Source organism: Oryza sativa, chromosome 2 (assembly GCF_034140825.1).
Source record: "Oryza sativa Japonica Group chromosome 2, ASM3414082v1".
NCBI classification, from domain to species: domain Eukaryota; kingdom Viridiplantae; phylum Streptophyta; class Magnoliopsida; order Poales; family Poaceae; genus Oryza; species Oryza sativa.
In genome coordinates, this window is record NC_089036.1 from 10,843,155 (window position 1) to 10,861,075 (window position 17,921).

The 17,921-nt window shown below is 43.7% G+C and overlaps 2 protein-coding genes across 2 annotated transcripts; one reads left to right on the forward strand and one right to left on the reverse strand.

Annotated features, from left to right (window-relative positions):
* Positions 1 to 8,705: 8,705 nt before the first annotated feature.
* On the reverse strand, positions 8,706 to 11,613 carry LOC4329042 (small ribosomal subunit protein eS1-like). The gene is made up of 6 exons (XM_015771882.3): positions 11,477 to 11,613; positions 11,239 to 11,344; positions 10,489 to 10,626; positions 10,208 to 10,393; positions 9,899 to 10,099; positions 8,706 to 8,993 (listed from the first exon to the last, which is right to left on the reverse strand). The coding sequence occupies exons 1-6, from the start codon at positions 11,533 to 11,535 to the stop codon at positions 8,898 to 8,900; spliced, it is 786 nt and encodes a 261-aa protein (XP_015627368.1). The 5' UTR covers positions 11,536 to 11,613; the 3' UTR covers positions 8,706 to 8,897.
* A 4,273-nt stretch (positions 11,614 to 15,886) lies between these two features.
* On the forward strand, positions 15,887 to 16,552 carry LOC107279975 (uncharacterized). The gene has a single exon (XM_015768896.2). The coding sequence runs from the start codon at positions 15,887 to 15,889 to the stop codon at positions 16,550 to 16,552; it is 666 nt and encodes a 221-aa protein (XP_015624382.2).
* Positions 16,553 to 17,921: the final 1,369 nt, after the last annotated feature.

Consider the following 17,921-nt stretch of genomic DNA (forward strand, 5'->3'; position numbering starts at 1 on the left):
AAATGTTGGCTCCATTTTAAAATAATATTTAAAATAATTGCTGGTGGATGATGATGTGGCATACTTGCATGTTGAGTTTTAAAAGTTAGTAGGTATTGACTTTATAGTAAGATAGAATATCATAAATAACACACCGATACAAACTTTAATTTCTAATGTTGCAGATCTTATTTCGTCATACGTATTTGCAAAGCTATTGACGGTAATTAGGTACCAAATCTAACCATCAATCCCTACATAAAAGCAAATGAAAGAAAACATCAAACTTGGTGTTAGTGATTATTACTAATCATTTTCACAAGAGTTGGTGGATATTTTTATGCAAGTGAATTATGGAAACACTGCTACTCCCGTCCCGAGCTGAAGGCTGAAGCACTGCCGTGCTGCCCCTTCCTCGAGCTCGAGCACCAGCAACTTCAGCGCTACCATCATGTGCTTGAACTCGAGCTTGAGAACTAGTATCGTAGCTGACCTTGTGCTGATCTACTACTCCTCACATCCCCTCCCTCCTGATGATCGGTTATAGCATACCAAGAACAGAGTGCGGTAGAGCATAATAGCAACAAAGAGAGGGAGCACGTGACATCGGTTATGGGCTGCCTAAATTGGAAAAAAAATTGGGGGTAAAATATTTCTTGGCCTCAGTCCTTAAACGGCAGTGCTAATGTTATTTTCGTCTAATCGTGTTCATGGCTTCACTTGGTAAAATAGTATAGCCATGCATGGAACTAAAGAGCTAGTACCTGCAATGGAGCAAGTGATGCATGCAGCGCAAGATTCCTAGCATGGAGGCATGGAGATATCTTATATGCTAATCTATGAAGGTAGAAACATGTACATCTTCCGAACTTTGTTCGATCATGTGCTTTTTTTATCAGATTTTTTTAAGATGGTTTATCTCATCGAGAGAATCCATTATATGCCACTGACTTTGTCACATGTCTACAATTTACCACTGACTTTGTCACGTTCTACAATATGTCATCAACTTTTGTTTAACTTCTACGATTTACCATCACCGTCTAGTTAGCCTCCGTTAGCACTGTACAATTTTGTCCAAATGACCAAAATACCCCTACGACAAAAACTTCTAAAATTTAGATAAAATTATCAAAATATCATATTATGAACACAAGATTGCAAAACATCCAAAATTTGGTAAAAAAAACTTAAAATCTAACATTTCAGAATTCTTATCCAGATTTTGAAGGTTTTTATCCTAGGGGTATTTTGGTCATTTTGATAAATTTGTGCAGTACTAACGGAGACTAACCGGACAACGATGGTAAATCGTAGAAGTTAAGCAAAAGTTGATAGCATATTGTAGAACGTGATAAAGTCAGTGGCAAATTAATCGTAGACGTATGACAAAGTCAGTGACATATAATGGATTCTCTCTATCTCATATTGCTAGGCATGTAAATACAAGTCCTCTTGAGATAGACGCCTACGCCTAAACATTTCACCATGTTCTTTCTAGCCTTAGTCTTACAAGTTATATGTTTCCTTCCAGGGATTCACTCTTTTCTGTTGTCGTATTTATCCATGTTTGATATGATGTAGCTTTTTTTTTCTTCTCAACTATAAAGTTTAATGCTTATGGTTCTATGCTCAATCATATGTACCATGACCCAGCATGGCTCTTTGTATGTGATATGGTTGCCCTAACGCAAGTATTACTTTGTATGAGAGTTTTCCTCCATAGAATCAACTTACTACAAGCTTTGTTGCCTAGGCAAACATTCTTCTAATGCAACTAATTTCCACAGCAACGTGCGGAGTATCTTCTAGTTAAACACATAGGGAAGACAAATTGATTTGAGATGATTAAAGGGAAGACAAAATGATTAATCATTAGTACGTGCACACAAATAATTATACATAGACGAGAATAGAGTCTTGTAGCAACACACAAATACATATAGGATACATATCCATGACACTCATGGATATGTTACTTATTTTTGAAGGTGCAGACTCATTGCCACCTATCCATTATACACTTCATCTGCAATGGCTTTACGGATTGTATTCATCACTTCCTCGCTGTTAGGTGCGTCATACCAAACACATAGGGGTGGAGCCTCTGGGATGTTGGGGTACCCATTGTATAACAGGTTTTGTGTCATGAAATGCGGGTCTGAACTGTCAAGCTTGAAGTTGTGGAGAGCAAACGTACAGTGTGTGATATTTGTCTGATCGTTCTGCCCAGGAAAGTAAGGTATTTCTCTAAGAATTCTCCACTAACTCTTGATAACTCCAAAGCTCTTTCCATTGTGTTACACAAAAAGGAGTGAATGTAGTTAAAAGTCTCTTCCTTTCCATGCGGTAGTGTTGCTTCTGAACCCTCAAAATCATCCAAGTGGTATCGAACATGCGGGTATGGAGGTAGGAATCCATACCAACTGGCATAACCCGAGCCCACAAGGAGATATTTGCTTGCACAAATAAAATATTCAGTTAATACCCCTATATGGCATTAACTTGTTTCATTAAAAAAATAAAAGTGTTGCGAACCCCATGGAAACCTTGGAAATATGTAGGGATAGCCTCGTACTACTTCTATGAGCACCCTTTAGTCGTGCATAGATCCTGGTTATCCCGCATCTATAAATATGACACGATTGTCCCATCCAATAACAACAAGAACATTCCTAGATTTGACATGGTGACGATTCCGTGTTGAATGGAATCATCAAATGCCACAATAACAGGAATGTGTCCCATCCACTGAACCTGCCGCACTAGCAAATGGCTGGAAGGCCTCATCTTGCATGACACGGTTATCCACTCTAGCAAAGTTAGGATCTACATGCTTATTTATGTCAATTGTAATTGCATAGACAACATTAAGCACTCTATGGAAATACTTTGACACAGTAGATCGTGAATGGACCATCCTATTATTTGTCGACCGATTAGAATAGCCACCTGCCATGTTGTATAGGAATATTCCAAGTGCTTCCATAGGGTATATCTCAATTGTTCCGTGAAGGTTATACCGATTAGTGAGTAGCCCAAACAAAGCATGAATCTGATCAGCCCTCATTCGAAATATAGCTTGGCACTGAGCTGCATTGGACATTGTTTCCATCATTCATTCCATCTCGAATTGTTGCGGGACCCGCCTTGCGGCCTTACCACGCAATTTTGCCTCCAAACTAGCAACCAACATATCAAGAATGCAATCTTCCTCTTCACTGAAGTATCCATCCTTTGAAGCATTTGTTCTTTCAGACGAAGTGCTCAAGTTCCCATAGCATTATATGACAAAATAAACATGGTTAAGGTACAAGTATGAATGGTGCTAATAGGTTTTAACTTTATTATCGTTCAACTATAAACTTAGTCACGATGAAAAAATTATAAGACAGTACAGAAAATTTCAGAAAAAGATGGAATACGGACAAAGAACAAATGAGGTACGAAATACTTAAAATATTAGCACATGTCAAGTAAAATTCGTCTCAACATAATTTATTCAATCAGTGCAACTGATAGCTCAAATTAATGGTGCCGAAATTGTTAAACTAAACACTCAAATTAATAAGGCCTAGAACAATCACGTTTCTCGAAAGAAATCGAACAAGTTATTTAACGGACATCACAAGGAAAATTAGAGATGCATGACAAAGATCGCATGGCACCAGTACGATAATCACTGCCTTAAGAAATGTTAAAACATTTTAACATTGCTGCACCATCTGCTCCAACCGTACCATCATAACCTCTAGGCCCAAATCCACCTCCACCATCAAACCAGCCTCCAAATCCATTAGCACCACCTGAGCATGTTGGTGGTGGAGCAAACATAGTTTCTACCTGGTAGTGCGAGTGGATGAAGTACACACCTTCCTTTGGTGTGATGCAATCATCAATGAAGAACTCATGCAAATACCCATCACGAAACAGCTTCAGTGCCATGTGGTACAGAGGAACCTTCTTGGTGATGCCATCAGCCTTCAGTAGCTCCATGCAAGCTCTAGCACTTTTGGCTTGCCTCTGTTCCTCCCTTCTTTCTTTGCTCTCATTGGACTGCACCCTTAGGTCAGCCAACCTATTCAGAGCATCTCCAGTGGAGTCACCGCAAATATGCTTGCCGCTGCCACTAGAGACACTGACAGGGGTTACGATCCTTTTTTCCTTTACCGCGCCTCCTCATTGAAGAAGGCTCTGGAGATGCATAAGTAGTGCCATCTGCATGAGGTCCTCAACATCGAGGATCTTAGCCTCCTAGGACACCTGTGACTGTGCCGGCTTGGACCTAGGCACACCGGAGCGGTTTAGCAGCACAGTTCTTCCTCTGTAAACAACATGATGCTCAGCGTTGAATCTGAGCGGTGCATTTCTGAATACACGCGCTCCTCTTCTAAGCTACACAAATTACAGCACATAGTTGGTTTAATCAGAAAATAACCACTTGTATGCATGTACAGATGGCAGGATATAGAAATGGCAGCACATGTAAACATGTAAGCATGTTCAAAACAGTAGAATCTGGAATCAAATACACATAGGCACACATTTGTTATAACAAAGTATATAACAGTAGCAAGTGAAAATACATGTAGTGCAGTTAGTGTACACATGGCAGCAACCATGTGTTGAAGTTAAGAAAAAAAAAACGGAAGCATATCACCTTCTACCACAATACAACTGAGTAGTTAAAATAAGTGCACAAATATGCGTTCATAAATTGTAGATGCAGCAAGTTGGTACTTAAAAGATAAGTTTTATTTATTGTTGTCATTACATCTAAGATAAATTAAAGTTTTGCTGCAAATACAACACACAATTCAGTTATGTGGTTTGATCACGTTGTTGCTGGAAATATTGTTTTAGATATGTAACACATGCCAACTTTGCAAACAATAACTTCAGCTCCTAAATCTCTTGCTTAATACAGAATAATTCAAACATGTGCAAGTTCAATTATCAGTAATCCTCAACACATGGCACTAACAGGTCAGATTTTAATTACAACATGTCATGGCTGATCGCCTTGGATTATTTTGCAACCTATGCATGCTGCTCATTGTTATCATGATAAATACAGAAACATTGCAGACATGTTCAAATTAAATGTGCTCTTGTCATCTACACATGGCATGAAAAGATCATAGTAGAGAGATCAGAACATGTAAACTTTAATTCAGTACCCTAGACAGATCAGAAAACATTCAACATTCAATTTAATTTGCAGAAAAAAATATCATTTTTTGTAATCCATACATTGAGCTCATACTTATCATTCTATGTACAAAAACATTGCACACAATCTGCAGATGTAATATCAGTTGTGAACTACACATGGCATGAAAAGTTCATATTTTTCTGTGTTTTTTTGAGTGAACTACACACTTACAAGTTTCATTGTGTTTTTCAGAAACAAATGTCTAGGTTTGTGATGTATACATTCAGCTCAAAATTATCTTGGTATATACACAAGCATTTAAAAGAACACACATATTTAATTATCAAATGTGGTGTACACATGGCATGAACAGATCATATTAGGCTGTTTTAAATTAAGGACTACACTTGTGACAAATATGGTGTACACATGGCATGAACATAATATATTGTTAATAACATGGCATAATTAATCATAAATGTAGTTTGACATATCTAGGCATAGAACAAGTGGTCTGTAATGTCATGTACTTTGGGATCAACATTCCAAATATATGTATGATAGTTAATCATACATCTATACACCTATGTATAAAGTTTTGATACACTGGCATCTAGAGTATATCTATAAACCTATATATGCATGAAATTCTGCTACAAGTTTCAATGTAATTTTCAGATACAAATGTCAAATTTTGTAATCTATACTTTGAGCTCATAATTATCTTGGTATATATAGAAGTATTCTAAAGATATTGAAATTTAATTATCAAATATGGTGTACACATGGCATGAACATATCATACTAGGTTGTTTTAAATTCAGTAAGACTACACGCATGACAATGAACATATGAACATATTGCTGATAACATGGCATAATTAATCATAAATATAGTTTGACATATCGCTAGGCATGGAACAAGTAATCTGTCATTCGAAATACTTTAGGATTAACATTCCAAATATATGTATGACAGTAAATCATACATCTATAGACCTATGTATGAATCATGCATGTAGAGGCCTATGTTTTGAACTATGCTACATCTGGTCTGTAATGTCATTCATCTGGAGGCCTATGTTTGTTAAAGCTCCTACTCTATATGGCTCTATTGATCCACTGATGGTGGTGTGTGAAGCATCTATGTTTTCAAATTTGCTACATGTAATCTCTAGTGTCATGAACTTTAGGAAAAATTGCATGGCATGCGCAAAATGGAAAAATTGCAAAGTTAAACTATACATAACCCTTCCATCTGCTCCCACCATTCAGAGTTTACTTGGATGGAGCCAGTGTAGGGATCTTGCCCCAGATCGGTGGCCATTCATTCCAGCTAGGTCCATGTTTGGAAACGGTGGCGACAGTGGTCCCATAAGTTCTTCAGCTACTGCTTGTTCATGACCCTTCTCGTACATCTTGTTCTGCAGATTCATGTATCCTTGAGCTTTGGGGCAGCTGGAGGTGATGATGCAGCCCTCAATTTCTTCCATGCAGCTATCCAGGAATGCTTTCAGCTCCGCCTACGTCCAATGGGTGTGACCGCCAGCCATCTAACAACCCAAGTCAAGCAAGCAAGTAGGTTGAAAATAAAAGCTAGAACTTGTGCTTTACCTTTCTTAGGGCCTTTACAGTGCACCTACGTGGCGAGTTATCGTTTTCCATCTAGGCCAAACTCTGACGTGGATAAAAAAAAAGGTGGTGGCCTGGTGGGACCCGTATCTTTGCAAAGGTTTGCATCTCCTACCAAGGATCCGGTTTCCTCAGGCCCAAAAAGAAACTGTGAGTGGTCCCCTCTCCCATGTCGCGTGCTACTACTCTCAATTTTCCCGATTATTCCCCTATACGTCATCCCTCTGCTTGGCTCCACCGACCTCGTCGTCGTCGATTCGCCGGTGGGTCCACCACCGCCTCGGCTTCCTCAACCACCGCCGCGTCCCCGTGCGAGTGGGCTTGAGCGGCGTCCGGGAGTGGAGAGGCCCCGATAGGGATAGGAGAGAGGCCCGCGGTGGCGGAGTTTGTCGCCGAGGTGGGGGGAGTGGGGAGAGGCCGCCAGCGGCAGAGTTCGTCGCCGAGGTGAGGAGAGGACGGAGGCAGCGGCATCGCTGGTAAACTCGCCAAGGTTGGTGGGTGGAGAAAATGGAGAGGATTGTGCAGTGGTGGTGGGTGCCTGGGTGGGGTTGAGATTTGTATTATTTCCTCCACTGTAAGGTGTTCATTGTAAAATTTGTACTTCTTTCTAAATTGAGAAAAATATGAGGGCTAAAATCAAAAGTGGTAGGAGCTAAAACGAAAAATCGAAGTCACCCATGAGGCCATTTGCACTGTGGGGAACCAAAATTTGGACACAGTATCTTTAGTCTATGTGGCAGTTTTAGGTTCTTCAAATGGGTAGTTTGCATTACTACTGCCCTTGGTGCTACGAGTCGAGCAAGTCCCAATCGAGTGAAGATGCAACTCTGGCCGGAGTGAGGCGGCGGACCAGCTGCAAGATAGCTTCATGGAACTTTGCAGCGATGATGATGAGTGCTCGCGCTACGGCCTGGATGTCGTCTTCAGCTGTGGCAGTGTAGCTGGCGTCGGATTGCAGAGACTTGGATGAACCCTGAGAGGATTTCAGATCTAAAGCCACCTCTCGCCGTTTTGCCGAAGTAAATGGCAACTGTGGAGAGGATATCAAGGGCTCGGTGGTGGAGTGCTAGAGATGAAGCTTCCGTTTCACGCCTTTGGATGCCATGGCCGGATCCACAAGATGGCTTAATATAGCTATGAGTTCAAGTCCCCCTCTCCACCAATTTTGGCAATGGCGCCTCCTTGGATGCCGGATGGGACGTGAATCTCCGGCCCTATTCGGCACGAGAACTCACCAGAGCAGCAGACGCGCGCTGGAGAGGCTGATGCACTGTCGGTGGAATCGACGCCGCGCCGATGCTTGCTGCGACTGTGCCTCTCGTTTTTTCTCCACCTCCAATGCGCTAATATTCGATCTAAGTGCTTCTCCCCTACTCCCTCCGTCTAAAAAAATTTAACCTAGAAGGGGATTGTTCATTATTCTAGGAGGGGTCACATTCTGTTATAGGTTGAGTTTTTTTTTTTTTTTTGATGGAGTGTATGTGCCTGGCAACCCTCCTGCCCAATGAGCCATCGACGTCGAGCGCATGGTCTACCGCTTGCACGCCGCTCAGGACAAGCAGGAGCCGATGCAGATCTCGATTCGCCTCCGTGACCAACGGTTGCTTTAGTGTTCGGAGGAGAAAGATGAGGGACTCCGCAAGAACAGGTGGAGAAAGCAATGCACGAACGAGCGACCGAAAGCTATCCACGCCGTCACCCTCACGGTTGGCTTGAACAGTAACTCAACAGGCCAGTCCATCTCGCGGTACCGAGATTATTGCACCATCTTAATTTCAGCCCATCCGAATCCCAGCTTTCCAACGGGCCCAAAAAAATGGTCCAAACCACCGCATTCCAGAATGTAATTCACCAGGTGTATACCATTGCCAATGCGCAAGCTGAGCAGATCATGATCAAATGCATAGCAATGATCTAACCAGTAGTATTATACTATCATATAGTACTAATCATTCAACTGCATTCAAAATGAGCTGGCCATGAAATCAGTCTCACAATTTTCCATGGTTTTAATCAGAGAAACCAACTCGGCAGACAAAAAAGGGTATCGGAACTGACATTAAGTTTTGATCATCCATAATTTAGTAACAGCCCAAATCTCCTAAAAGGTAAAGCAACTAGCAACACCATCTCTACTCAGCTGCTGCAACCTCCCCTGCCACCGCCTCGTCAGTCTCAGCAGGCCTGTCCAGCTTCATACCGACATCTTCCTTGTAGTCACCGTGTACCTGTAAAACCAATAAAGACCACATTTTCTCAGAATCTATACTCCTTTTAAACAAGGGCAATGGTGCCACCAAGTACAGTATTATTTTTATTTCCCACCTACTCCATCATGTTTTGTACCAACTATCCAAACTATCCATGATTTTATCATATTTCATCTGTAACAACATCTACAGGAATGAAATTGTCCCAAAAACCTCACTATTAATTAGATTTAATCCACAGAAAAGCACAGGTGTTTGGCTAGTAAAGTTACGTACACACAGGAACTAGGAGTGGAAAAAAAACATCTGGCACTACTGAGGACATCAAGAGGCAGCATACTGAGGCCAATTTGTGTTGGCTGCCTTCAACGTTATTTGAGGCTGTTAACAAACATGTTTTGTACTTGGACGCCATATCATGTTTAAATTTACTTGCTACATTCTGTGACAGTAAAAAAAAGAACTCCGGCCAGGTCATTTAGCCCCCCTAATACTTGAGTAAGTCTTGCTTCCAAATCAACACTACAGTACAGCACTATTTACAGAAGGCAAGCCCTAATATAAGATTTGAGCTAATATTGGCTGCCTAAGAGCACAAAATTGCCTAGGAATTTTTTATCAGGAAAAATTATCTAAATGCATAATGTCATAAACCCTAAAATATATTGTTAAAACTCGGTATTGCAACATCTTACACTAAAAGTTAGTATTCAAGTCAAAGCAAAATCCTGAACTAAGTATTTTAGGGCAGCCAGGTTATAGCAGGGGAGTTAGTAAACATAGTTGATTCCAACACATAGCAAATATACTAGATAGATTTTCTAATAAGATTCCAAAGCCAATAACCATGCTAATACATTTCTCAGAAGAATAACCAGGAGCACTAAAGGCATCTAGCTAGGCATGAGAATAAGGTTCCTCACCTCCATCAACTTCCCAAGATCAAACTTCGGTGCCTTCAAGATCTTCACCTTGCGGATGAACACATTTTGGAGAGGGAATATACTTGAAGTTGACTTCTCGATCTCCTTTCCAATGACTTCAGGGATGAATTTTGAAACCAGTTCTTTCAAGTCACATGTTGATGCCTGGTTGGCCATGATCTCAACCATCTTCCGGCGGATCTTCAAACAGTGGACAAAAATAAAGTAAACAACAAGAACATACCTCATCTCAAAAAACAAGAACTTACCTAGTACAGAACATGCAAAAAAGTATGACAAAACTTTTACCTGCCGGATCTGGCTAGCCTGAGCGTAACAGGTACGCTTCACCTGATTTGGGCGGCGCTTGGTGAAACCAATGCAAAACAGGCGGAGCATGTAGTTATCTGTGGTCTTAACATCCACATGGGCTTCAATCAATGTTTGCCATTTCTTGACCAAGGACCTAAGTTTGTCCGTGGTAAAACTCATGCCCTAGAGAAAATATGTATTGGTTTAGACTACATAGGACAAAAGGGATCACAGATACAACACAAAAGGATTAATGAACAATCAATGCTCATTCTTACCCAGAAATTCGTGAGGACATTCCTCCCCTGAACATCCTCAGCACGAAGTCTAACCTTCCTGTAAGCCTGATCCTCGTCATTCTGAAGATCCGCCAAGGAGACTTCAAAGACACGATGCTTGAGACCCTCAGATGCAATCTAGAAAATAATTTCATGAATAATAATCAGCAACAGACATAGTGCTGTAAAAAATTCAGATAACCTTAGGAAGATTACACAAAGAAATATCTTGGGTATTTAAACATCAGACTAAAATATCTAATTAGTGAGAACACATGATAGTGTTACTGAAATCAAGCATTTGATGTATGACGCATTAAAGGCAGCAAACATTAAAGGCAGCAAAAAGGTTACTCCAAGTACATCTCAGCAAGAATCAATCACCTCAAGAACTTATATATATGATTAGTGTTCATCAAATGAAATGAAACATTCCATGTATCAGCCATAAAAATCTAGGAGAGTAGAACAAGTACAGCACAGAAGAAATCTTGCCAGAACTCCCACATTTGCATTAACGAAACAAACTTCTAGCCAAAACATAAAAATGCATCAAGACATCACAATCACAATAACTACATCAACGCCAACATTAATCCCTTAGCCTACTCAGATATAGAATGACGCAGCCACGCAGATCCAAACAGATAGATTCCGCACATGTACTCACAGACAGTGATACAAAATGAAAGCATGGATCAGATCGCGGATTGAGGTTGACGGGCGCGAATGGGGAACGAACGAACGAACCTTGGTCCCCTGGGTCCTGGAGACGAGGGTCTTGCCGATGTTGCGGACGGAGAACACGGTCGGCGCCTTGATGTCGTACCAATCCTTCTTGGAAAAGGGATCGACGCTGCACCCACACGGAGAGAGAAAAAGAGAAGAAGTCCCAAATCAGAATCCCCCAAAAACCCCAAGCAAGAACAAGCAGCTCAGAGAGGACGAGAGGTGTGGCGCCCACACCGCCCGCGCGCAAGCAGCTTACGTCTTCTTCTTGCTGCCCTTCCTGCCCTTGGAGATCCTCTTGTTCTTGCCCACGGCCATGGCTGCTCCTCCCTCTCCTCCGGGGTTAGGGTTTGGGAGTGAGTGGCGGCGGCGCAGGTGGGAGAAGAGGTAGAAGAGGCGAAACCTAGTGGCCTGGGTGGGGTTTTGTAAGGGAGGGGTGGCTCGATCGGACGGCTGGGATGTGCCAAGCCGCAACACGAACTTAGCCCAGCTTGGTCGAGCTCGGCTCGGTGAAGCTCGCAAGCGTTACAAGTAGGAAGAAGAGGGATTTCATTCGGCTCGATTTCCAGTCGAGAGCCCAGCAGAAAACGAGTTTGCAACAAGCCGAGCTCAAGTAGCTGAGCCTTGAGGCCCATTTGGAGTTCCTTTTAACGTGTGATGGTTTAAGCCCAAGTATGGGAATCAGACTTATATTTAGGGTTTAATATGGATTTGTTAATGTGTAGTCTGATTATAGTTGTATAAATAATTTGATTTTTTTTATTGATCTTCCTTTAGCCCTTTGCTTGGACTAGAGTGAAATCGAATTCTTAAATTATAATTGAACTATATTTGTTGTATTTGAATTATCTCCCCTTTTATAATTCGTCAATATATTGCTTGTGTTTGTGTATAACGTATGACCTTGTGATTAGCGAATTAAATTGGTATTTGATTCCCGGACTTTTATTACATCATAATTGGATTATATAGAAAAAAATTGGTGTTTGATTTCTCTGTGCTTTATTTGATATTTGTAAATTAGTTCATTTACATTCCTCGGTAGGTTTTGGTATTTAATTATTTATAGTTCCGTTTTAAGGTGAAGTTCCACATAACTCAAGCAACAAGATCCTAGAATGATGCAAAAGTTGGAAATTTTACTGATCTTTAACTGAATATTTAGGGTGTTACACTTTCTCTTTCGTAAAATCTATTTGGAGAGGCCTCTTGATTTTGCCTTAACTAGTGACGTCTAAATACGGAGAAACGTGGAGAAGTCCAGCTACTACATGGTACTACATGCATGCATTTTTTTTAATATACATGTACGTCCCTTTCCTCTTCAAATAAAGTTTTCTCTCAAATTACTTATCCGATCTACAATCCGATTACACCATTGTGTTCGTTACAATTAAATCTTCACAACAAAATCTTACGTGATTATATTACGATGAAAAAATATTTATATTTATAAATTACTTTTATTATATATGTAAGTTACTCTTATCTCATATATATATATATATATATATATATATATATATATATATATATATACATATATATATAAAAGTTACTTTTAGAGTTGACTAAATTACTTCTTAGACATATAAAAGTAAATTTAATAGAGTCTAAAAGTAATTTACATATATTTGTCAGAGTTACGGATAAGGTATACCCTCTACCCTTGGATGTACGCTATACGACAATATGGTACATCTGCGCGTGTACGGACGTTCTCTGTATACACTAAGGAAATCCATCACGAAGTCCACCAATGGAAAGGTTCCTACCCGTATAGGACTGGGTCGTCACTATATCGTGCAGGGTACGATGTCTCCGAGTCCTACTTGGAGACCACATGACCTGCGATATAATAGGGACCCCCGGGAAGACCTAAGGCATCGAATCTCATAGCCAACACAACGACCACAGCCTACGAAGCCGGAGCCTACAGGAGCCAAGTCGTCGGGTGATCTAGTCGAATCAACTCGACTACGATCTCGTCGGTATCATCGAGTTCCATTATTCCCTTTATAATTTGTGGTTCTCTCCATATAATCCCATATCAACTGGATTAGGGCTATTACCTATTAAGGGGCCTGAACCAGTATAATCGTTGTCTCTTGTTTCCTTGATGTCGTACTACGTAGATGCTCGTACCAGCGTACCCCAATACCCTCTATATCCGGTCTACGGGTACCCGCCGTCGACAGTGGCGCGCCAGGTAGGGGAACTTGGTGCTCAAGGTTGTACTACTATGACATCAAGCTTCGTCGACAACGGCGTCAACACCGGCCCCATCCAAGGAGTCCCTACTTCAACAATGCTGGTGTGGACTCAAGTCGGCAAAATTGTCTTCCCGGTTTACACCACGGTACCAATCTCGGCTGGTCCATCAATGACCGGAAACGAGAACGCCGTGGCTATAACCCCGGACGATCCCGTGTCGAAGGATCCTCCCGCCGTAGCGGAGAACAGAACATCGACGTCATACGAGCCCGAGAAGGTTCCTAGTGCGGCCAAACCTTGTCCTTCCGACAAGAACTGTGAGCCGACAAGGACAACTCCCGAGGTAACAAAGCCCTGGTGTCCTATCCACAAATCCAGGAAGCACAACTTGCAAGCTTGCTGGGTTTTTCTCAACGTACAAGCTGAAATTCATGCTTGCAAGGAGCGTGGAATCCAGCGTACTTCTCCAACTCGTGATGTCTATTGTCCTATTCACAAGACGAAGAATCATGACTTCTCAAGCTGCAAGGTCTTTCTCCGCGCCATGAAAACATCGCTTCCTAAGGTCCAGCAGTCAGGAATCTCTCTTAAGGATGCAGACAAGGAACAAGGAGCGACGTTGACCTCGGATCGATTCGTTGGAGTAATCGACATCGATCCCCACGAGCCATCAGTCCTACACTTGCTCGAAGACTATGGCTCGTCATCTTCCAGTAAACGACGCGACGTGTTTACCATCGGTGGGACTAGCACGTCTGCGCACGCTAACGCAGATGCGGAGAACCAAGCGGTCACGCCGGCCCAACACCTCGGCACCGTCAACGCAATACTGAGAGAAGCTCCCTATGACCCCGTACTTAACGATGATCTCCCATGATGGACAGAACGACTACGGGAATCAGTAGCCAATCTCAGTAACGCGTTCGAGGAGGTCGCTACCAGAGCACAACCAGAACATCTGACGGTTGGCGGTGCCGACGGCGAACCACCGGAGCAACGGACGTCGCCTAGACGAGCTACCCCTCCACCTCGCGGCACCGGCGATCTCCGCGACCATCTGAATGGCCGCCGAGAAGCACAACGCGCGCGAGATAACGAGAATCGTTCCCAACATTGTGTCTCTTCACGTCGTCATAAGAACGAAGAGCGAGGAGGCCGCTCGAACGAAGACCAACACCACCATAATCGTCACATCCACCACGACCGCGACGATCGCGAACAGTGGACACCGGACGATGCTGGTCGAGGACGTCAACATGACGGTGATTATAATGGGGATCGGTGCCAGGACAACAATGGTGGACGACGATAGAATTCTCGAGAACCTGAACGTCGCCCTCGGAATCGCACACCGGAGCCGAGTGAACCATCGTCATCATCGTCATCATCTTCATCCTCGTCATCCGATAGACATCCACGGAGGACACACGATCGCCGACAACCCACCGCCCCTAGCGCCGGGTGTAGAGCTTTCAACCGTTCTCTATGTGATGTCCGGTGGCCCGAGAAATTCTGACCCGAGGCAATAGAGAAGTACGATGGGAGTACTGACCCAAAAGAATTCCTCCAGGTCTACTCCACGGTACTATACGCTGCTGGAGCAGACGACAACGCGTTAGCAAACTATTTGCCAATGGCGTTGAAAGGTTTTGCGCGTTCGTGGCTGATGCACCTCCCGCCCTACTCGATTTCTTCATGGGCAAATTTGTGGCAGCAATTCGTCGCTAACTTCCAAGGAACTTACAAGCGCCATGCGATCGAAGACGATTTACACGCGTTAACACAGAATCCGGGGAAATCTTTGAGGGACTACGTTCGGCTCTTTAATGAGTGCAGAAATACGATCCCTGATATTACCGACGCCTTTGTGATTCGCGCTTTCAAAACCGGTGTCAGAGATCGCTACACTACCCAGGAGTTGGCAACAAGGCGAATCACAACTACTCGAAGGTTGTTCGAGGTCGTCGATTGATGCGCTCATGTGGACGACGCACTGAGACGCAAGAACGACAAGCCAAAGGCGGGGGGAGAGAAGAAGCCAGCCAAGGACGCACCTGAGCCAAGCAAGAAGAAAAGCGGCAAGAGTAGGAAAAGGAAAGCTCAAGCGGAAGTCCTCGCGTCTGAATACGAGCACCCTCCCAAACACCCAGACCCACAAGGCAGTGATACGAAGAGAATATGATGCCCCATACACAAGTCAGACAGACATTCTCCGGAGGAGTGCCTCATCTTCAAAAAGTCGCTAGAAAAGCAACTAGCTTTGGAGAAGGGCAAACGAGCACGTGTAGTCGAGAAGGCCGCAGAGGCAACCACTCAGGACTCGGACTCGGCGTACCCAGATTTCGATCTTCATGTCTCGCACATCTTCGGAGGTTCCACAGCGTACTCTTCAAAGCGAGAATACAAAAAAGTGGAGCGCGAGGTTTGTTCGACATGGCAAGGGGTTACACCCAAGATGAAGTGGTCTGAACAGAAGATCGAGTTCTCAGATGAGGACCACCCCAAGGCTGCTGTTATCCCAGGACGATATCCGATCGTGGTCGAACCCACTATTCGGAATATCAAGGTAGCGCGAGTCCTCATCGATGGCGGCAGTTCCATCAACTTTCTCTTCGCCAGCACCTTGGACGCAATGGGGATTCCTCGAAGCGAGTTGACACCAACCGATCAACCTTTTCATGGAATCACTCCCCAGTCTTCGTCCAAACCATTGGGCAAGATCACGCTTCCTGTGACTTTCAGCCAAGCGAGCAACTTCCGAACAGAGCAGATAACATTTGATGTTGCTGAGTTTGACACAGCATACAATGCCATCATCGGAAGAACCGCACTCGCGAAGTTCATGGCCGCATCTCACTACGCGTATCAGGTACTCAAGATGCCCGGGCCGAAGGGAACAATCACTATTCAAGGGAACACAAAGCTGGCGGTCCAATGCGACAAGCGGAACCTCGACATGGTCGAGCACACGCCCAGCCCACCGGCCACAGCCGAGCCACCCAAGAAAGTGAGCAAAACAACTAAGACGCCGAAACCAGATGGCGCAATCAAAATTGTTCCACTCTCCAGTGCCAACCCCGACAAGACAGTCAAGATCGGGGCATCACTGAACGAGAAATAGGAACTCGCGCTCATCACCTTCCTCCGCGACAATGCGGACGTATTTTCTTGGCAACCGTCCGACATGCCGGGGGTCCCCAGGGAGGTGATTGAGCACAAAATCATGGTGCGACCCAACGCCAAGCCAGTAAAACAAAAACTGCGGAGATTTGCACCAGATCGGAAACAGGCCATACGAGAAGAGCTCGACAAGCTTCTCAATGCTGGTTTCATCAGAGAGATACTCCATCCAGAGTGGCTAGCCAACCTAGTCATGGTGCGGAAGGCCAACGGGAAGTGGAGGATGTGCGTCGACTTCACCGACCTCAACAAGGCGTGCCCCAAGGATCACTTCCTCCCTCGAATAGACCAACTAGTGGACTCAACAGCTGGTTGTGAGCTATTAAGCTTCCTTGACGCTTACTCTAGCTACCACCAAATCAGCATGGTAAAAGAGGATGAGGAGAAGACAGCATTTATCATGCCGCTCGGTGTATTCTGCTACGTTAAAATGCCGTTTGGACTGATAACCGCAGGAAATACCTTCCAGCGTACGATCCTAGGCACGTTCGGTTAGCCTAGGATCTTGATCCATGGTTGCTCTCATATCCGATCCCCAGGGTGTGGTCAGGGTAACTTCTCTACGTCTACAGTCAATTACTCCTCTATGCTTTGCTAACCAATCCATTCTCAAAATGACATCAAGAGTTTGTGGTATCAAAACCATAAGGTTGGAGGGAAACACCACATCCCTAAGGCGAATAGGTACGTCAATGCAAGCTGTGTCCACGGCTATTTCACCCCCAGGTGAATGTACTAACATTGGTTGCCTTAGTTTAACTCTGGTTAAATTGTGTTGTTGACTTGCTTTCAGAGATATAAATGAATGCGATGCTCCTGAATCGAAGAGAACTTTAACTGGAGTGAAGTTGAGTGAAAACATACCCATCAGTACGCCTTGGTCCTCCTGGGCCTCTTCAGCTCGAACGTGGTTCACTTGTCCGCGTCCAAATCCGGTAGCGGTCCTGTTAGTCTATGGAGTCCTGAATAGACCTCGTCCAGCAGCAGGGGTAGTAGTTCCGTGAATAGTCGTTGCATTAGCTCCGGTGCAAATAGGTGTCTTGTTTGGATGGGGGCATTTGTTGGCGAAATGCCCGTACTCTCCACAGTTGAAACAGCTTCCTGGCCTTACTGATCCAGTGGCGGCCTGATTCGGTGCAGGAGCGCGGTTCTGAATGGTAACCGGCCTGTGGTAAATTCCTCCCAGCTTGGTTCTCCAGCATCTTCTTCTCAGGCTCCTTTGTATGTGTCCCACCAGTCTCCGGCTGGTCCTTCCAATTGGTTTGCCACAAAGATCACTTTATCGGCCTCACGTACTCGAACAAGAGTTA

Excerpts from the sequence above, each read along its gene's own strand:
- LOC4329042 (XM_015771882.3), bottom strand. The coding sequence starts at position 11,535 with ATGGCCGTGGGCAAGAACAAGAGGATCTCCAAGGGCAGGAAGGGCAGC. Across the intron at positions 11,345-11,476 it reads AAGGGCAGCAAGAAGAAGAC|CGTCGATCCCTTTTCCAAGA; the intron begins GTAAGCTGCTTG and ends GTGTGGGTGCAG. Across the intron at positions 10,394-10,488 it reads ATGTCCTCACGAATTTCTGG|GGCATGAGTTTTACCACGGA; the intron begins GTAAGAATGAGC and ends TATTTTCTCTAG.
- LOC107279975 (XM_015768896.2), top strand. The coding sequence starts at position 15,887 with ATGAAGTGGTCTGAACAGAAGATCGAGTTCTCAGATGAGGACCACCCC.